The 22,644-nt window shown below is 37.5% G+C and overlaps 2 protein-coding genes across 2 annotated transcripts; both read left to right on the top strand.

The window, feature by feature from the left end:
• Positions 1–247: 247 nt before the first annotated feature.
• LOC128613075 (G-protein coupled receptor family C group 6 member A) lies at positions 248–7,351 on the top strand. Its single transcript, XM_053633637.1, has 6 exons — positions 248–557; positions 758–1,046; positions 2,103–2,834; positions 2,957–3,175; positions 3,252–3,369; positions 5,439–7,351. The coding sequence occupies exons 1-6, from the start codon at positions 364–366 to the stop codon at positions 6,545–6,547; spliced, it is 2,661 nt and encodes an 886-aa protein (XP_053489612.1). The 5' UTR covers positions 248–363; the 3' UTR covers positions 6,548–7,351.
• Positions 7,352–8,775: 1,424 nt separating this feature from the next.
• Positions 8,776–12,829, top strand: pcare1 (photoreceptor cilium actin regulator 1). Its single transcript, XM_053633249.1, has 2 exons — positions 8,776–12,220; positions 12,549–12,829. Exons 1-2 carry the CDS (start codon positions 8,943–8,945, stop codon positions 12,664–12,666), a joined length of 3,396 nt encoding a protein of 1,131 aa, XP_053489224.1. The 5' UTR covers positions 8,776–8,942; the 3' UTR covers positions 12,667–12,829.
• The last annotated feature ends 9,815 nt before the right edge of the window (positions 12,830–22,644 follow it).

The following is a 22,644-nucleotide window of genomic DNA, read 5'->3' as shown; positions in this document are numbered from 1 at the left end:
AAGAAAAAAAAAAAGAAAAAAAAATCATGTATTTCTATAATTTCTCAGAAGTAAAATTATATCTATGTTTATATGTTTTTGTATTTTTGGTTCTTCTGCCGAGGCATTGCGACATACAAAACTGGTTTTTGTCAAGGAAGTATAATATGACATTCAATGTATTACAGCAAATGTGGCCTCTCCTTCTTTCTTTTCTATGCAACTGCAGGTGTTGTAAAGCACGTGATTTTTTTTTTTTTTTTTTTTTTGTCTTGGATAAAAACCAGAAGGCTGCCAATTTTCACAACTAGTTCATTCTTGTTCTCACCTCTAGTGCTAGTGTAAACCATAGCGCTGGATGTGATCTGAATCATATGGTGTGACATGTTGCTGTGGATTTACACAGTGCTTTTATGCACTGTTTTATCATTTGGTTTTGGACATGTTTGCGACTATGAATTGTATAAATGTGGAGCCTGGGCTTTGGGAGACATACAGATAGGAATGCTCAGTTCCATTTTTCCTAAAGTGGAGAATCTATATTCACGAGGAGCTCCAGATACTTACAACTGCTCAGGGTAAATTTTTTATGTTGTCATTTGTACAGTGTGTTTTAATTATTACATCTCTACTATATGTTTAGTATTTTCTTTACTACTACAAATGACAAATATGAAAACATATTGTATAAATATGAAAAACGTTCTATTAAACGGTAAACTATTTTTATGTGTTTATGTTATGTTTATCTAATTCCTTGACTTCTCTTTTCTTACAGATTTAATTCTGGATCATTTGTACGGATGCTTAATTTCATCTACACCATTGAAACAATTAATAACTCCAGCTTTCTGCCGGGTGTACGCCTTGGTTACCACATCTGTGACACTTGCTGTCATGCTTCAAAAGCCATACAGAGCACAGAGCACCTGCTGGCGTTAAACAACACTGAACCTGGCCAGTGTGGGCCCATTCAAACCCCCAGAGTAAAGGCTATCATTGGAGCACGGTACTCCGAGGTGTCGATCAGTGTGGCTCGACTTCTGAGTCTCTACATGGTGCCACAGGTGAGATATACAGTATAGTAATAAATAAAAAAACGACAGAGTGTGCTGTTATAGACGATAATTAACAATAGGAAGGTGTGATCCTGATACCACCCTAAAGATTAACATTTTTTTATAGCAGTTTTTCATTCATCTTTTACCAAAGCAATTTGATTACAGTGATTACAATTTGTATTAATTAATGAATGATGTAACAATTATTTACATTATAACAGCTGTAAACACCCCCTCACCAGCCTCTTTTTTCCCTTAGTGAATTGAATAAGACAAAAAAAATGGAGGTAATGTTATTGAGAATCCACAAAGCTTTATTTGCTTTATTAAAATTATTCAAAAACAATGAATTACAACATTGCCATGTCAGATAATGTATGACAAAATAAAAACAAATTATTATTATTTTATTTTATTTTTTTTATATATTGCCTTTTTGTTTAGGGAAGAAATTCAGCCAAACTTCTTAACAATATTGTCATGTCAGTACAGAAATAACTAGTTGTTGTTTTCCTTTGGTTTGTGAAATTATTGCAACCGATGTCTTTTTCAACCGATAAATGTTGCATGCAAATAAAGATCTTGCATTGCTTTGTATTACAATATCTTATGGGAAGCACATATATGGTGAGTTTATCAAATTAAAAAAGGGCAAGTAAAAATTAAATGAATTGCAGTATACATACATATTAGACACACTGTATTAGACATATTAGATCTATATCCAAATGCATGAATATGAAAAATAGCTATTAAAACCTAAATGTAAATTTAGATTTATTTATTGGACTGATTTTTATTCAGTCAGAATACAAGTGTTGAAATAAGCAGTTAAAGATTAAAGGTCTTGCTTAAAGATGTAACACTGAATCTATGAGTTTTGGTGAACTTAAATAATAATAAAAAAAGACAAGCATAAAGCAGACCAGTTAATAGTCTGACTCAAGGGCCAAACATGGGCAGTTCAAGAAATAAGAATTGAGCTCAGAGCCCTTTTCTAACCAGCACTGAACCTTAACCACTAAGCTCCAACTACCTTTTTTTTTGTTTGTGTGTAAACAGATAAGCGGAAGTTCCTCTGCAGAAGCATTGAGTGACCGCCTGCGCTACCCTTCCTTCCTCCGCACCATACCCAGTGATATCCACCAGATGAAAGCCTTGGCCAAACTCATGTCGTACTTTGAGTGGGACTGGGTTGGTGTCATTCATGGGGATGATGATTATGGCAAAAATGCACTCCAAGGCTTCCTGGATAATGCAGAAAATGAGAATGTTTGCACTGCCTTTATAGAAACATTGCCTTACTACCTAGATTTTAAGGACATTGATAATATGATCCAAAAAGTGGTACAAACCATCCAAAACTCCACAGCAAACATTGTGTTAATCATCTTAAGAGAAGAGCTTGTGCACAAACTCTTCACCGAGGTGATCAAACAGAATATATCACGCACTTGGATAGCCAGTGATGCCTGGTCAGTGTCGCGTAATATCAGTGACATGAATGGCATCAACAACATTGGGGATGTATTTGGTTTCAGTTTTATTACAGGCCCTAACCCTGGATTTAATGAGTATCTACAAAATCTCGCCATCACCCTGGGTACTGAGAATGAGTTCATAGAAGAATACCAAAAGTTGGGGAAAGACAAAGACTACTTAACAAAAGTGGTGGATATTAACCAGGTTTATGCTGACCGATTGGCTGTGCTATCAATTGCTCATTCCCTAAAGAAGATTTTAAAATGTAACCAGACTACCTGTCCAGGGAACAAAGATTTCCCCCCATATGAGGTAAGCTCTACATGGATAGATTTTATATGACTAATGTATGATTGGTATAATGTCCAGTCCAATCCAATTGTGTACAAATGAAATGATTTACATAGTGTCCTGTTATTTATTTTATTTTTTAGCTTCTCAATGAACTGAAACAGGTCAACTTTACTCTGGACAATCAGACGTTCTACTTCAATACATCTGGAAACTTTGTCAATGGCTACGATTTGATGAACTGGGCACAAAATAAGTCTAGTGGACAAAGAGAGTTTGTTGTTGTTGGGGCATATAAACTGGAGCAAGAACAAATTTATATTGACAAATCTATCCCGTGGTATAATTCAAATTCGAATACGGTGAGTCTTCTACAGATACACAAATGTACATATGAATAAACAAAAAATCCTTATTTTATTTAATAATTTATTTCAGAAACCAATTTCCATATGCTCTGATGCCTGCCCTCCTGGCAAAGCAAAAAAACTTTCAAAGAAATCCTGCTGTCATGAGTGCATAGACTGTTTGGAGGGCACTTACTCCAATGGCACGAGTGAGTATTACACTGTTCATTAATATGAGAGATAAATTCGTTAATGCACATTTATACAAAGGCCATGTCTACATGTGTAGTGATATTTTTGAACATTTAGATATTACGCCTCCACTTAAAAAAATAATAATAAAATAATAATAATAAAAAAATAATAATAATAATAAATTCCCCCCCAAAAAAATATCTCAAAGTGGTCACATGGATATGAGCATGTTGACAGTTTGACATCAGCGTTTTCAAAAATATATGTTTTTGAAAAGTTTCATTTGCAGTGATGTAAAATACAGTCCCCTGTAAAAGTATTGAAACAGCAAGGCCATCCATCCATCCATCCATCCATCCATCTTCTACCGCTTACTCCTTCTTCAGGGTCGCGGGGGAACCTGGAGCCAATCCCAGGGAGCATCGGGCACAAGGCGGGGTACACCCTGGACAGGATGCCAGTCCATCGCAGGGCACAATCACATACACACTCACACACCCATTCATACACTACGGACACTTTCGACACGCCAATCAACCTACCATGCATGTCTTTTGACTGGGGGAGGAAACAGGAGCACCCAGAGGAAATCCCCACAGCATAGGGAGAACATGCAAACTCCACACACAGCGGAGTTCGATTCCCCAGCGGGAATCGAACCCCGGACCCTGGAAGTGTGAGGAGACCGTGCTAACCACTAAGCCACTGTGTGCCCCCAACAGCAAGGCCAATTAATTGTTTTCTCTATACATAGAAGACATTTGGGTTTGAGATCAAAAGATGAACATGAGACGATAGATCCGGATTTCAAAAGTATAGGAACAAATTAAAGTAAAAAACACTTAATATTGCTTAATTGCTTGGAATAAATGTATCAAGCCGTTGACCCACTGATATCATCAAACTGCTGCATTTTTCTTTGTGTTGCTTTTCCAGGCTTGTACTGCAGCTTCTTTCTGGTTGTGTTTTTTTTGAGGGGGTTTAACATTTCAGTCTCGTCTTCAGAAGGTGAACTGCATGCTCAATTGGGTTAAGGTCTGTTGATTGACTTGGCCAGTCTAAAACCTTCTACTTTTCCCCCCAAATGAAGTCCTTTATTGTGTTGGCAGTGCTTTTGGGGTCATTGTCTTGCTGCATGATTAAGTTCCTCCCAATTTGATTGGCTGCATTTCTCTGTAAATGGTAAGACAGATTGTTTCTGTAGACTTCTGAATCCATTCTGCTGCTACTATCATGAGTTACATTATCAATAAAGATTACTGAACCTGTTCCAGAAGCAGCCATGCAAGTCCAGGTCATGACACTATCTCTACCATGCTTGACTGATAAGCTTATATGTTTTGGATCATGAGCAGATACATTCTTTCTCCACACTTTGGCCTTTACATCACTTTGGTAGAGGTTAATCTTGATTCCAGAACTTTTGTGGCTAGTCTATGTAGTTCTTTGCGAATTGCAATCTGGCTTTCTGATTCTTACTGCTGATGAGTGGTTTGCATCTTGTGGTATGGCCTCTATATTTCTGCACTCAAAGTGCATTTGACTTCTTCAAATTGTGGATTGCGATACCTTCACCCCCGCTCTTTGAAGGTTGTTGGTGATGTCACAGACTGTTTTTGGGTTTTTCTTCACAGCTGTTTCTGTCATCAACTGCTGTTGTTTTCCTTGGCTGACCCATTCCATGTCTGGTTGTTAGTACACCCGTAGTTTCTGTTCTGTTCACATGTTCCAGTATATTTTTGAGCACTTGAAAAAATGGGTGGGTTCAAACAAAAGGGGTCATGTTCTAAGTTTTTTAACACATCTAGATATAAATATGAGGAAATGAACTGATCTATCGTCTAATTTTCATCTTTTGATCTCAAACCTAAATGTCTTCAACAAAAATTGTATTGGCCTTGCTGTTCCAATACTTTTAGAGGGGACTGTCCATTTTTCCTATGGATGGAGATGCAGATAAACTTTAAACCTAAATCTAAAGAAATATTTTTTTTAAATGGCTGTATATGTGTGGATGGGGTCAAAGAGTTGTGTACCAAAATATAATTTACTGTGAGTTAATAAATTCTTAAATGTATTGCAGACCATCAGAACTGTCTCCCGTGCCAAAATGGGACATGGTCACTAAAAGGTTGGACACACTGTACAACAAGGAAAGAAGTCTATTGGATGTGGGATGGGCCACGAGCTATAATTTTTCTAGTGTTTGCCATGGCAGGATTTCTCCTTTTGTTTATGAACTTGATTATCTACTTGGTGTTTCATAAGAGTCCTGTCATCAAACAGGCTGGAGGCTACATTTATCTTCTCATTATGGTAGGGTTAGCACTTAGCTACACCAGTGTCATAATCTTCATTGGTAAACCCAATGTTCATAAGTGTAGGGCACGCCAGGTCCTATATGGCTTAGGATTCTCACTTATTGTTTCATGTATCCTGGTAAAAGCCCTGCGCACATTTGTAGCATTCCTTCCTAGATACCGCCAACACAATTTCAAGAAATTCTACAAGCCTCCTGTTATTATTGGCTCCGGCACCTTCATTCAAGTTCTCATTTGCATCTTTTGGCTAGTTTTTGATTCTCCTTCTGTGGAGACTCTGACATCTAATGACAGCATGGAGATCACTATACAGTGTATAGAAGGTTCTGGCATGGGATTTGGCTTTATGCTTTGTTACATTGCCCTGCTCGCACTCATCTGCTTTATTCTGGCATTTAAAGGGAGAAAAGCTCCTCAACGCTTCAATGAAACTGGACACATTATACTCAGCATGCTGATATACCTGTTTGTATGGGTGTGTTTTACTCCGATATATGTTGCAAGGATCGTAGAGCGCTACTCAATTCAGGCTGCGGCTATCTTGGTTTCATCATATGGAATTATCTTCTGTCACTTTGCCCCCAAGTGGTACATGGCCCTTTGCAAAAAGAAGGATGAGGTCACTATGGAGGCCTATATTGCACAAGCATGCAATTCCAGACCATCAATTGCCTCCATTCTTACTACTTCTTCAGGGGTCGGGTCGCTAAATTCAGAAACTGGACTCCACTTCTCAGCTTCACAGATAAGCATGAACTCAAATGATACTGGGAATGACTACACAATTAGCACTGCATGCACTTTACATGCAAATAAATTCAGTAGCTCTCAGCAGATCATACGGAAAAGGTTCCACAGGAGGTCTATTTAGAAGACTTCTACATGAATCTCTGAATCTCTCCATGTAGAAGTATTATTATTATTATTATTATTAATGGCATTTAACTTTACATTACATAAGTATTCTTCATCTATCTAATATTTACATATTGCTATATGTTTTTAACATGGACAGCACTGTTGTAAATTATGCACCGAGTAACAACATATTTGCCACTATTGACAAAATTTTAAAATGGTCTGTATTTCTTTTTGAAATTGTCCTTTTAGTTCATGTCCTCTTTTGGAAGAAATGTCCACTGAGCTGATTGTGTTATTTATTGATCTATATGTTTTGTGTAAATGTTATGAAGACTTTTCCTTGATTTTATGTGATTTGTACATATAATTAATAAAAAAAAATATCATGTGAAAGTGTTTGGGATAGTTAATGTGCATTATAAAATATAAGTTTTATGTATGTGTGTATCGACAGTCCCCTCCAAAAGGAACAGCAAGGCCAATTCTATTGTTTTCGCTATACATGGAAGACATTTGGATTTAAGATAAAAAGATGAAAATGAGATGACACATCAGAATTTCAGCTTTCCTTTCCTCGATTTGTTAAACAACTTAGAACATGGCACTTTTTTTTTTAAACCCACCCATTTTATCAAGTGATCAAATATATCAGAACACATGACTGATAGGTGTTCCTTGCTGCCCAGGAAAATGGTATCTTGTTTAACATGTGCAAGGCATTCCATATTTAGGTTGTATATCATCATGGACTCCATTATAACCTCAAAACATGTAGAAAACGAGAGCATGCTAATATTAAATGGTCTGCACTTATATAGTGCTTTTTTCTAAAGCACTCTACACTGTATCTTATTCACCCATTCACACACACACACACACACACACACACTCACACACCAATGGTAGCAGAGCTGCCGTGCAAGGCACTAACTTGCCATCGGGAGCAACTTTGGGTTCAGTGTCTTGCCCAAGGACACTTCAGCATGTGGAGTCACGTGGGCTGGGAATCGAACCGCCAACCCTATGATTAGTGGACAACCCGCTCTACCACCTGAGCCACAGCCATCCATATTAAGAGCCCTGACAGACTGTATCGTGAATTTACAGGTCTTGCCTAGGTAGCTTCTTTATACATTATTATTAATAAGTAATTAAACTCAGGCAGTCTGTATGATTATTGTGGACAGAAATGCTTGATTTTGCTGCAGCTTTTGTGCTTGTTTTTTTTATTTCAGAAAACTAGCTGAATACATGTACACACACACACACACACACACACACACGTGTACACTTCAGATTTCAGAGCATGTATACATACACACATACATACATAATTACATACATACACACACACACACCTATATCTATATATATATATATATCTATATATACACACACACACACACACACACACACACACACACACACACACACACACATATATACATATATATGTATATGCCACTAATTTGGCAGGCATTCATATATATATATATATATATGAATGCCTGCCAAATTAGTGCTTGATCTAGTGCTTCTGATCTATTTGTTCTCTCAGTACTTTGTTCCTGTGCTTCAATGTTGTGAGAGAAAGAGATTACATTAATACCCTGTTGCCATGCTTACCTTCATCTCCTGCATCTTAACGCCCTCTGCGTATGTATGCACAAGATATACTGTAAATGCACAAGGAAAGAGGAAGCAAAAGTGAATACATTCTCTTCCTTTAATCTGTGCGGCTGCCACCAGCTTCAGTTTCTTTCCCACAGCTCTCATCGCACCAAGTTTGACAGTAGTATTCAGGTCGGCTGAGTAGAGTGAGACAAGCTGTAATAGCTGTGTTAGTGTGTTAATTTTGCAGTGAAGTTTAACAGGCATGGGGAAAAAATATGTAAATATGACCTCAAAATAGTGAGGATATCCAATGGTTTCATGCAATACAATAGAAATATTCTGGCTGGGCTATAAAAAGCCATCTGAAAAAAAGTCCTGATTATCTTAATGAGCTTAACGACTTGCAAGTGTGCGAGTTTCATTTGCTTGAACATGACATATGCGTACACTGAGGACTACAATCAAATCCTCTCTAATCCCTTCATTTGCTTGTCCTTCACAAGGTGCACAATAAGTCTACCTTTTTGAAGCTGCTTGAAACTGTCCTGCCAGTAATATTCCTAAAAAAATATTGTAATGGTAGAATGTATTTTTCTTTTTTATTTCCAAGGACACATACAGACTGTCAAATGCAAATGTGCACTCAATGGTTGACCATCTGACAATGACAAGTGCAGCTGTTGGGTAAGGATCTAAACCTTCCTTATTTCAGATGGAGCGTTTTGCCTTTTTATACGCCTGGATTTACAGATTTGGATTTACAGATTTCTAAAAACTGAGAAAGCTTTGACATGGGCTGTTCCCCTTCAAGAGGAAATAACTTCAATGGAGCACAGGGACCATTCAGCAAAGGGAAAACATTGTTGCCAGGGACGAAGGGAACCGCAGAGGACGGACAATCTGATGATGGAGGAAGCTCTGGTAGTGGGGAGACAGATGGAGAAGCTTGTGAAAAGAGGACTATAGGAGAAAAGAGGTTGGACAGTGATACAATTTCTGTTCCTTTAGTCAAAAAACAACCTGTAGGTGAACCAGGAGCAGCAACGATTACCTCAGAAAGATTGAACACACAAGAGATTACAATAAATTTATCATCCCAAAGAAAAGAGAAACACACAGAAAAGGAAGATGAAAAGAAATATGAGAAAAGGGGTGCAAGGAAAACAAAGAATCAGAAAAATGCAAAACCAAGCAAAAAGAAAGATAAGGGGAGAAAATCTGCAACTGAGAAGAAGGTGGACTTTCCAGAGCAACTTGTGAAAGCCCATCAAGCAGCATATGGATATCTTAATCCCAGTATTGACAAATACGAATTGCTTTTGGGCTTATTAGATCATGCAGCACAGACTCACATTTCTTTGCAGCCCATGGTTGCTTTCATGGCTCTGCGGTATGAAGAGGTCAACCAAGTGTTAGAAGAAATTGTTGAAGAAGGAGAGAAGCTTTTAAAAGCCCATGGGGGACATTTGGCTTGGCCATCCAATACAAAAAATCGTTCTTCATCTGGCAAACCCAGTAACACTGAACCCCCACCTGACTTACTTCAACAGCTACTTCAGTATACCGTCCAGAGGATGTGTCTTGTGGGACAATCAGTGATGGGGATTGGAGACAAAGCCCTTGAGGACGCAGTGGATTATTTTTCATCCATCTCTGAAATCCTAGAAAAAAAACTGAATGCAAAGCATGCAGCTGAGGCTAGGCTAATGCAGCTGCTAACTAGAATTGAAGTTGCATCATTACAACCTGGACCTGAGGACTCTACATTGCTTAGTGAAGACAGTGGCATTGGTGTAGAAAGTGAGTCACTGGCTGGATCAGACAGACAGCGCCACCGCAGAGAGAGCTGTGAATCAACTGAATCCAGTCACACAGTTATTTACAGTCCTGGACACTCTACCCCCATCCACCAAGGCTCCTCTAAACATCAGCTTAATCAAAAAATCAACTACAGTAGCTCTGTAACCTCCATCGACTCCACTTGTACCTATACAGGTAAAATATTCAGAGATACAGAGTCTTTGCTTGGTTCTGCCTCCTTGGATGATGGTGAGGGAGAAGAAGAGGACAATAGTGAGGGCAATGAGGAAGAACATTGTGAGGTTAAAATGAGGATGCGATCAAGCTCTTCTCCACCTGACCCTGGCCATCAAACACGATGCATGCCTACAAAGCGGATAGAAAAACCACAAAATGTAGAAATTACATTAAAAATGAAGGATGCCATTAGTGAACGGATTAATTTTGTTTCCTCTCAGCACACTGGAGACATTATAAAGCCTGGAATCTCAAAGACCAATGACCAGCAGTGGATGGAAGAGGGGGAAAAAAGTCCCAAAAGACCACAATCAGCTATTCATCAAGCACCTAAGAAAAAAACAGTTACAAAACAGCATCGTTCAAGATCAGCAGAGTCTCTTCGCAGTAAAGCAGATGATCCCACACTTCTTGAACTGGAAAGAGCGCAAAAAGAGTTGAGTAAGAGGTTGGAAAAAATGAGAACAGTCAGAACTGGACAAAATGTAAAAAAAGAGATTTCAAAGCAAAGAAAGCAAACACTGTCTGGTCAACTACAGCCTTTAAATGCATCTGCATCAAATAGTCATCAAAAGGGACTCAGTGAAAGGATAGTTACAGGAAATCAGGAGGAAGAAAAGGATAAAAAGAAGATCTTTAAAACTGCCAAAGGACCCATGAAGGCAACATCCCATCGAAGTCCACCATCATCACCCCAACAACTCTTAGCAATGTGCCCCAGAGGAAATTCTGTCAAAAAACTGATTGACACCTTCAGTCAGGGAATGGAGGAAAGTAAACAGTTTCATGAAAGTTCACAAGGTCTTGGACCTCTTAAAGGGGTTAGGAAGTATGGGATTCTGGTCATCCCAGGTTTGGGAAATGAAGATACATTTTCATGCATTAAAAATGACAACAAGAACACTCAAAGGGACTCTACAACCTTGGAGAATCAAGATGATATTGACTTGGACAAACTACCGCCACCTCCTCTAGAGGTCCTCATGGATAATTCTTTTGAAAATGTAGAAATGAGCAAAACAGATGAAAAATTTAACAGAAGGGGACGGTCCACCCTGCCAAAGACAACCAGCATGTCTCAAAGGCTCCGTACCTCCACGCAATCTGTTACAGTACTACCTAGCAAGGGAAGTGTGAGAAAGAGTTCTCACAGCATATTGCCTGCACAAAATATTGCCTTGCACCCCAGTGGGGTGGCTAAGAACAGCCAAGTTACTTCCACACCTAATGCAGATCTGAGGAATGAGGAGACTGCCTCGCTTTACAAACAGGCTCGGAAAATTATCCACTTGCGGTATTCATCTGATTCTCCCACAGAGAAACCTTCTGGTGACAATGACAGCATTCAACAGCTCACTCAAAGCGGTACTGAAAGAAATCAGAGGGAAAAAAAGATCCCTGAACCACTGCCTTCTAGTGCAACAGCTGGAAATCAATCACCTGGCACTCCAGCTAAATCCAGGACCCGCATGTTACCTTCTACACCTGTTGTACATAGGAGATTACCCAGTCCTCCTGTGTTTAAAAAACAACCATTTTCTTCTAGCTCATCCAGTCCATTAATATTTCGCAAACTTCCTACCCCACTACCAGCCAACCAACATACACTACCTACTACCCCCACTTCTCGAGATGCCATGCCAAGTGGCATTTCTACCTATGCTTTTAAGGCACCATCTCCCCCTGCCTCACCAAAAGTGCAGCGATGGTCTCGAGATAACAATCGTGAGGACACTGCTTCAAGAGTATTTAGCAATGCTCAGTCAGTTTTTTGTCCAGCGTCACCATCTTTGTTTGAGGCACAACCATTTCTGGTACCTAAACCCCCACAGGCATGGACCTCCTCTGGAAGTAGTATACTACCTCGCCCATGGGGTGAGTGTGGTAGGCTGCCTGTGTCTATCCGAGGGCCACAGTCTTTCATTCGGCGTAGTCAGTCTGACAGAAGACCCAGTCTCAGCCTTACACCTAGGGCATCAGTAGTATCTATTGCACAGTCCTGTGGAAGTGAACCAACTATCAGTACCCAAGGGTGAGTTCATCATGTTTAAGTATCATATTAAATGACAGATCAGAGCTTTATTGTCTTATCCACATTTGTATGTATTTGCATTTGTATCCAAGTGGTTGTTAACCAGTCTCCACCAAGATAAAAAAAAACATTTAAACTATTAAATGAGCAAATAAAAATAAACAATTAATTAACCAAGATAAATTTTAGGTTTATTGGAACAAGGTACAAAGTAAGTGCTAATCCCTTACAAATAATAGCCTATCTTGGTGAGCCATTGCTGGATCTCTTGGCCCCATTCTGTAATCTAGATCCATGTTAATATCCATGCTTTGCTTCTCTGCTGTAGGCTGGAAGATGGTCCAATCAGAGACACCTGGAACAAGCAGCCGGAGCTCAGAGGAGCTAATCGTTCTTCCTCGCACCCAGACCTGTGCATTGTGGGTCAGGCCTTACAATGTGAATGAGAGACCTGAAGAAGAGACAAGTAGGATTATGGATTAGCAAACATAAATGGGATTAGGTTTTCCAACAGAATGGGGAGGCTTATTGCTAAGAATCCTTTTTTATTTTATCTGACTGCCTTTATTATTTATGTATATTTCAAAATAAAATTACATATTCATGAAAACTTTACAGTTAGTGTATGGACATTTTCTTGACTACTTTTTCAGATAACTAAATGACCGCAAAACCATCATACAGAGATTTGGGGGGGGGGGGTTCTTGGGGGGGACATAACAATGTGTAAAGCATTCTGTAAATGAGCAGCAACTATTAAGAGGTGAATGAGGGAAGGACCCTTAGTAGAAGCAGTGTGGGTAGCTTTTCCCGGAGGAAACTGTCAATGATCATGATTAATAGTGTGCCATAAGTCTCTGCATATGCATGTGTGCCTTGATGCATTTGTTGTTAAATATGTAAGTTTAACCCTTAAATACAATTGTGTGTGGGAAAGCAGCACTCATATCTAAAATGGTAAATGGCACACTTATATAGCGCTTTTATCCAAAGCACTTTACACTGTGTCTCATTCACCCATTCACACACACCCACCAATGGTAGCAGAGCTGCCATGCGAGGCGCTAACTAGCGATCGGGAGCAACTTGGGGTTCAGTGTCTTGCCCAAGGACACTTTGGCATGTAGAGTCATGTGGGCTGGGAATCGAACCGCCAACCCTATGGTTAGTGGACGACCCGCTCTACCACCTGAGCCACAGCCGCCCAAATAACACAAATTGGCTGCAATCTAACATTATATAACTTATATTATATTATATAGTATATAACAGTTTTTTTTTATACAATTACACAATAAAATAAAACAACTATTCTTATGATTTGATATGCTTGTCAGAATTAATGTGGTTCATAGGTACCTGTACACTGTACTTTATCACAGGTTGAGGTCAGGGTTCTGGAGGCCACTCAAGTTCTTCCACACCAACCTTAAGAAACCTAGTCTTCATGGAGCTCACTTTGTGCTAAAGGGAACTGTTATGCTGGAACATGTTTTGGGCCACTTAATTTCAATGATATGCTTCAATGCTACAACATACAAAGGCATTCCAAACAATTGTGTGCTTCTAATGGCAACAGTTTGAGGACGGCCCACACATGGGTGTGGGTTTGTGGCCAGGTGTCCACAATTTGGCTATATAATGTATATACAGAGATTTTGTTTAACCTTTTGAAGAGACACATAGTTGTCTATGAAGTTTGTTGGTCAACGTCACATAACATTGAAAGAAATGTAAATAACCAGTTTCATCCACAGTGCATACACTAGATGTGATTCACATGTTTTGATGGTGGGGAATTTCCTATGACTCATCATAGCTAATGCAACTCTGTAAAAAAATTACTGTTTCACAATTTTTAGACTTAATGCAGACAGTGATTTTTGTCTTTGTGAAAATATTTATACTGTGGTCTAACTTGTTTGCATTCCACATCTTCATGGACACTATTTACTATTCCCATTAACGTTCACACTTCCTGTTGATTGTCACCTGTTCCTTGTTTTCCATTTTACATATTTGGACACGCTCTTCTAATGTTTTTAATGCCATTGAAAAATAAATATATAACATCCATGACTGACAATAAATTAATAACAGTTTGGGAAAAGAAGTCATAGATTCTGATATTAAAAGAGTAAAATAAATGTTTGTTTTGGTTTTTTTTTTTTTTTTTTTGGGGGGGGGGGGGGGGGGTAAAATTCCAAGAAATGTATTAAAGTTACAAGAATAAAAGTGATAAAAAGTGATACGAAGTAGCCCATAATCACATCAGAGTCAAAATAGGCAAAATAAAGCTAAACTCACAGTCATGCAAGCCTTTTGAAGAGCAGGGGGAAGACAAACAGCATAAACAAGGAAATTTAAGTCATTTGGTTCCGGCTGTTTGATAAATCTCAGGTTTGTCTACATTAAAACGTGTTTCTCTAGTATTCTCTTTATATTTCCTTGAGTGCAGCTTGCTCAGATTTTGAACCTGGCATAATTTTGATTATGGATTTCTCTGAGTTTACCTAGTGTTTTAACCACTGCTGTGTGTACTGACCATGATTACTTCCCATATCTGAATATTACAGATGTGCTAATCATGGGCAATTCCATAATTATTATTCATAATGATTAAATTAGGTTGAGGTTTGAAGCAGCAGTATAATAAACTACAGAAAACCATACAGGAAACAGTAAAAAAATAAATAAATAAATAATAATAAAAAAAATCTGCAAGACAAATGAGAATGTACTGTATACTAACTGGACTAACATAATACCACAGGTGAAACTGTATCCAGGGAAGGTCTAGGGCAGCGCTTGAGCAGCAATTTTATAATCAGGAACGGATTAAGGCCCAGGGAAAAAGACAGCAGAGTTTCCAGTAAAGAAAGTTAAGACTTGTTGATCTTTTTTAATCCTATAATGCATGCAAACTAAGAATACTTTTGCTGTTACTTAAACACATTTGTAAAATCCGAATTAACCACTAAAACTCCTAGTCAGCATGTCCTAACTTACATTCCTCACTCTTGTCATGTTCCTATTAGATTCAGTGTAGTTTCTGAATAATGAACAGTTAATACTGAAAAATGTGCTTTAAGATTGTTGGATAAGATTTTTGATAGAAAAAAACACAAGGGCAATAAAATATGGAGAATGAGAATTTAGTGAGAATAAGGGAAAGGACAGAGTCACGCTCTCTTCCTTATAGACAATGTCTCTTAAAAGTTAATTATAGCAAGGCGTAGGGCCTAACCAAAAAGAGGAAGTGCAACACACAGCACACACACCCAAGAGCATGAACTCATTCATACACACAACCAGAGTAATCAGAATAACAAAGTAATGGCTAATGATTATTTTACTAAATCATACTGTACATATGCTAATAACAATGCAGAAAAAGCATAAACTTACCTATGATAAAGGAGAAAAAGCACACAGGTGATAAATGTCCTCACTCAAAATCAGCTCAGACATGCCATAAAAACTAGAAGTTGGTTTTAAAAAAACAAAGCACCTAAAAGTGCAAACTCAACAGGTCTTGAGAAGTCTGAGGCAAAAATAAGCGGATTGGAAAGAATCTAAAAAAACCCAGACAGGACATCACCTAGACATCAGATGTAATGGTATTTTGGGCAAACCAGGGGTGTTTCAACTGTATAAAAAGGGACCCCCGTTTCAGGGGACTTTCAGATCACTCTTGGGACGTCTCAACTGTGTGGATCTTGTATGTGGTGAGCAGCAATAAACGCTTGTGTTTCCTACTCACGGCTCTCTGTGTTTTTGTCATCCTCAAACTGATGTAAGTACTTGATGATATAACAGCTGTGTTTAACTTTTTGGAAAAGTAGAGACAACAAGATGAATAACTGAATAATAAGTGAAGGTGGTGTGAAGCAGCCTGATATTACCACCCTGCAGATGATTGTTTTCCAATAACATCATGCCCAAACCATTTGATTCAATTTATATCACAGTAATTTCCAAACACTAACACCACCCACCAGCCAGCTCTCCCTTAATCATGCCATAGCTAGATTAATGCTCTTTCGTGACTTCTAGAGATGTATGGCTGGGGCATCTGAATCTGCGTCAGGATCTGAACATGCGCTCTCGTGACAACAGGACAAACACTTTTCTATTGTTACAATGAATGTTATGCATTGTTCAGAAAACAAGATATGACTCATGTAATAAGATATGAACAGTTGTTCCCTCACCAACATCTAATTTTTTCCCCCTATCTTGAAGCTGACACTGAAAACTGAAACACATCAATAGTTATATGTTTTTAGAAAGAGCACATTAATATAAATCTGTGATTTGAATTATACCCTACACTATGGTCAGAGCCAGGTCCTGTCCTGTAGACTTTTATTTGTTGTAAAATTTACAGCTACAGATTTACCTATAACTGTCACTTTAAAATCGCTGACTCCTTCCAAAAATGTTATATAAATGTCACTTCAAAGAAACCGATCAAAATACAATTTTAATCCCTTTTTATGTGTTGACCATACAGTTCTCTGTGTAAGCTGTTAATGTCCAAGCCATCTTCAGTCCAATCAGAATAAAATATTCAACATTGCTATTGTATAAAAACAAATAAATGATTAACAGATAAACAAATTAGCCATACATAAGTTAGCCAAGTATAAAAGAAGAAGAAACAACTGAAGAAACAAAATGGCTCATTTTCATTTACAAATATTGTCAATGAGCTTGCTCTGTGTTCCGTGACTGTAGCAGCTGTTTTTGAGCAGCCCCCTCCCTTCTACCGGTGATTATATGGATTTCTGCACTGGTCCAGAAAGGTCCATGACAAACTTACTGATTAGTAAGTAATTCTGGACATTCCACCCTGAAAGTCACTATAGTGTCTATACAGTACAATCTCTACAATAAATTAAGTCCACAAATTAACTTACGTGGAAATGTACACTACCGGTCAAAAGTTTGTGGACACTCAATTGAAATGGTTCTCGTGATTTTAAAACGCTTTTGATCTGAAGGTGTATGATTAAATGTTTGAAATCACAAAAATATAATTGTGCCAACATATTAATTTCTTTCATTAGAAAACTAACATTTTATTTACAAAAAAATATTTTTTTTTACATTCATGGAGCGAAATATTCCGAAAAGCAGTCCATAAGTGTCCAGCATCGGTGGGAACACCTTTAATACTGTTTAAAAAGCATCTCAGGGGTAGAAATCTCAAAGTATTCCTCAAAAAATTGGTTGAGAAAATACTAAGAATAATTTCTGGGAATTCTAGGCAAAAGGGTGTCTACTTTGAAGATGCTAAAATACAAAATTATTTTGATATATTTTGGATTTTGTATCACAACATAATTCCCATAGTTCCATGTGTTATTCTAGAGTTTTGATGACTTATTATTATTCTAAAATGTGGAGAATTTTTTTTTTTTTTTTTTTTTTTACCGTGCCTAAACTTTTGACCAATAGTGTAATGCTTCCTCAAACATTTCTTTTAAAACCCAAAGAGATATTTTGGTTGTGTACAGACAGTCACATGTACAGGGACTTGCACAACTATACACCCCCATTAAGCTTTTACACATTTTGTACGTTTGCCACCTTGTTAAACTTAAAAAGAATACCAGACAGGAGCGTTTTCTCTTGTGGTCTCAGACTTCTGGACCCCACTGAGTGTAGGAAGTTTTATCCATTTGCAGGTTAATGTTGTGTAATGTCATGAAACAAGTTATTTCCTCTTATCACATATGTTATAGAACTGTTTATAGCTTTTGTTTTCCTCTACTGCAAAATATTTATATATATATATATATATATATATATATATATATATATATATATATATATATATATATATATATATAAATAATAATAATAATAAAAACCAGCACCTTCTCTTGTCTTGTATTGGAAAACTTAGTTTTGCATTTAACTTAAGCTCTGACATTGGAAACTCATTTCCTCCATCCACCATACAAGTCCCTGTGTAAGTTGGCACTATGAAAATGATAAAAGTATTAGATTGAATGGGTTAATATAAATCTGTGATCTGCCCAAAGGCAGAGCTATTTGAAATACAAATTTAGGTGTATGGCCTTGCTCAGGGGCCCAGCAGTGGCAGCTTAGCAGTGCTGAATTTTAAACTCATGACCTTCTGATCAGAAGTTTACCATCTTATCCTACCACTACCCCCTCAAACACACCTTCTGAACAATCAGAATCAATAACCCAGCATTATATTATCTGTGTGGATGAAGCCAAAGAACATTTGTGGATTTCCTAGCCGTCTAATTATGCAGGAACATACTTTCTAGATCTGTCAGTGAACAGAAGGTACATTACATTAAATTACAGCATTTGGCTGATGCCCTTATCCAGAGCGACTTACAATTATCTCATTTATACAGCTGAGCAGTTGAGGGTTAAGGGCCTTGCTCAAGGGCTCAACAGTGGCAGCGTGGCAGTGCTGGGATTTGAACTCACAACCTTCTGATCAGAAGTCCAACATCTTAACCGCTGAGAGTTCTGTTTATGCCTTACTGCTGTGTTAGACAGATGAGAAGAAAGAGGTACTTTTAAAAAAAAAGGTTAAGTAAACAATATTGCATCTAAATAGTGGTGTGATGTCTTCAGATGTACTGTTCGTGATGAGGGAACAGATGGTTTTTGTAGAGTGCAGAGTGAATCACTGTCCACTAAGAGGAGCCATTTGCCTTAGTTTTGGCTGGAACATTATTCTAATGCTGTTCACGTGGAATTAGATATTTTCCCCACGTCTTACAAAACAAAGTTTCTTTTTATTCAGCAATTTTAATCTGTTATTTCAACTATTTTCAAATCAAAACGATATACTCTAAGTTGATCAGCTAGAATATTCACTTTATTCAGATGATCATTAAATCTCAACAGTTGTTTTAAAAAGTGTATGCTTTGCTTTGGTCCCACTGTAATTAAGGCCTGAGCAATGGAGGTGCTAAAGCCCTATTGTTTTTGGAATGTTTTTTCACAATGATTATTAATATTGTTGTTTTTGTAGTTAATAATAACAATAACAATAGTAATAATAATATTATTATTATATAGTAATATTAATCTATTTATTTTTAACACATTCACCTGTTTTTTAGGCATTTGTCATGCATGAAAACTCAAACCTTGGCACACACATCAGACCTGCGTAAACTCATAAAGTTATGTAGTGTTTAGGCTTGGGTGTTGTCGAGGAGCTCTACAGCGCCACCACACGCTTCATTCCAACCACATTCTAGTGGTTGGAATGAAGTTGCTCAGAGGTGCACAAGATTTGGTATGGTTATTGATCTCATCATGTAAGGTTTTATGTGACTCCACCCAACAGGAAGTCAGCCATGTTGGTTGGAATGTACAATTTAGAAATTTTCCCGTGGTGTTTTAATGGAATTACGTTGGCTGAACACTTATGAAAGTTTACACATAGGATAATAAGATATCATTAGAATATCTTTTAATTTGTTATCATAATTCGGCACAGACATTCCTCATCGGCTTCACAGAGCCTCCTAGTTCGCAAATGCATATTTCATGCTCTTGGAATACTTGAAAACTCTTGAAACTTGGTACACCCATCAAAAATTGACAATATTCTGTAACTCTTTTGTCATTCATCCTGGGTGTGGCCAGTGGTCTCCACAGCACTCCCTAACATTTCCAAAGGAGTTTATCACTGTGGTAGCCCCATAGTTTGTCCAATTATCACAAGTTTTGGTGGGAACATTGTTCTCACCATGGCAGACATATTTCCCATTGCTTTGTATTAGCTCCGCCCAACAGGAAGTCAGCCATTACGGATTGTTTGAAAAAAACACATGCTCTGGATTTTGAAATACTCCTCCTAGGGGATTTATGTGGTAGGCACAAAACATATCATGCTAAGACATTGATGATCGTAAATTGTGAACAGATTTTTGATATAGCAAACAGTGTTGCCATGGTGAGGCGATAAACTTATGGCATAAAAATGAGATATAGGAAGCGCTCTTATCTTTAATCTGCATTGTGTAATTTAGGTAAAATTGAGATTCATATGTGGCATTGGGGGCTGAACACATGGATGTGACTAATGTGTCATAGCACCACCAACTGGCAGCAGGAAGTGTTGCAATGTTGAAGATATGCTTCTGATTGCTGTGCATGGTGTGATTTAGATCAAAACTGAGAGTTTTATTTGTTATTGGGGACTGATTACATGGATGTGACTATTGCACCATGCTTTAAAACTGAGACATATGTTTGCCAGTTTGCTCTGGCTATGACATGCAAGGGCCCTACGTCCCCCTGTGACAGGGGGTACCCCTCGTTGTTCTTATTTCTACCGTATTTACTTTAAATTTAAGCAGCATAAACTCAGACTCAAAGTTAAGGGGGGAAAGGAGCTCTCCAGATGGAACAAAAATATCTGAAAAAGCTACAGTTTGAAACTCTACTAAAAAAGTATATGTAATTGTACAAGCAACTTTTTCCAAATCAACTCAAGTAAACATTATAATTCATATAGAGTAGCAGCCAAAAGACTGCCTGTATGTATTTGATTGTGTTAAAGACATTTTGAGCTTATGGTTGAACAAACGTAAATAGTAAAGTTAAGGCACATGTGTAAATATGTTTGAATCCTTCTTTTGTCACCTCAAATAAGTTTTACTTAAAATAGTATCATTTCCTCAAGGACACAAAAAGAATATAAATACATGTAGCACAAATACACCCCACAAACAGGAAGTCATTTCTATGGACTTCATATCTGACTTTCCTCTTACGAGTGTACGTCTCACAATTCTGACTTTTTATTCACAATTTAGACATCCACTTGACACCGTACCTGAAGTGTGACGAGCACACACTTGCATCTTGTTTTCCATGTCTTGTCTAGCTGATGTGTTGTTCCTATATAGACTATTTGTAGAGAATGATTGATGCTTCATAGGTGCATTCTTTGTAACTCATTAATTACAAGTGGATGTCTAGATTGTGAGAGAAAAAAGTCACAATTGAGAAGTAAACTCACAATTGTGAGAAATAAAGTTAAATGTGCAATATGAGCTCACAGTTCAGAAAAATGCCAGAATTGTGAGGTGTTAACCTGACTATGAATAACTTATTTGGATAGACAACCTTGTGATCTAATAGATACAAAAACATATATGAATATTGTTTTCTGTTTTTCCAGGGGGTATATGAAAAAAAAAAGTCAGTTTATTCCACACCATCTTCTGGTTTAATTCTGAATACATGCACAGATATGAATATTGTGTATGTGTGTATGTTCTATACAGTAGACACTTCATCTTTATAGTTTATATTAGAAGCTTGAAAAACACATCCAGATTTATTTTAATTTTTCCTTCATATTCTTCTGGAGCACAAACAATTATTTTACATCTGTTGATCTATTCAGATGAAGTGAATCAAATTAAGGATTGTCTTAGATTTTTGCAAAACAAACAAACAAACAAACAAACAAACAAAAAACACCATAGAATTATATAGTATGCACAAGTATAAAATGATAAGATCATGAGCACCATTGTGAATGCATTTGTAACTTGAATTTAAAATGTATTGCATACAGGGAGACATTATGACTTATTAATGAAGTGGTTCAAACAATACACAGTCTGGAAGAAATGTGTGGTTTGAATGCAGGATTATTATACTTTGCTTTAAACAATTTGTCATCCATCAGTGGAAAGGGAGCATAGTAGGGACATTTCTCAGCAAAGTGGTAACATGGACATGTTGTGCTAATAAAAAATAAGTAATGCACTTTTTAATAACTCACCGGTGCTGTGATATGAATGTATCAGGCACTTAAGATTTGCTGGGGCTTTTTAAACACTGTGTACATTTACTAACCACATTACTACATCTAACATGCTGTATAGATATGTAGTTAGACACTGCTTCTTATCCTTTCCCATGTGCAGTGTGAGTTTTGACCTATACAGTGCCCTCCACTAATATTGGCACCCTTGGAAAATATGAGCAAAGAAGGCTGTGAAAAAAATATTGTTTAACCCTTTAATCTTTTGTTAAAAAAATTCACTGGGAAGCGGAAGCAAGTACAGATCAAAGTCTTTATTCATTCAAAAACAAGGTCAATAAACATGAAACGAGGTCTAAACATAAAACGATAATCCCGGTCTAAACATGACATGAGAACACGACCACTTAGCATGAAGGTAACTTATACATATATATAATAATGCGTGAAGAACACAGGGAAAGGAGGGGTTTAAATCACACACGTAATCAAGCTTGAATACAGACAGCTGCAAACAATTATAGACACACCCTCGAACACCAACCAATATCTAAACAGGGAGGAGACAGAACAGAAACCAAAACAAACGCACGTGTCCATAGTAAACACAGTCATAGTCCTCCATACACAATTG

This window comes from Ictalurus furcatus, chromosome 9 (assembly GCF_023375685.1).
Source record: "Ictalurus furcatus strain D&B chromosome 9, Billie_1.0, whole genome shotgun sequence".
NCBI classification, from domain to species: Eukaryota; Metazoa; Chordata; class Actinopteri; order Siluriformes; family Ictaluridae; genus Ictalurus; species Ictalurus furcatus.
The sequence above is the reverse complement of the archived record's forward strand: the minus strand, read 5'-3'. Positions and strand labels throughout refer to the sequence as shown.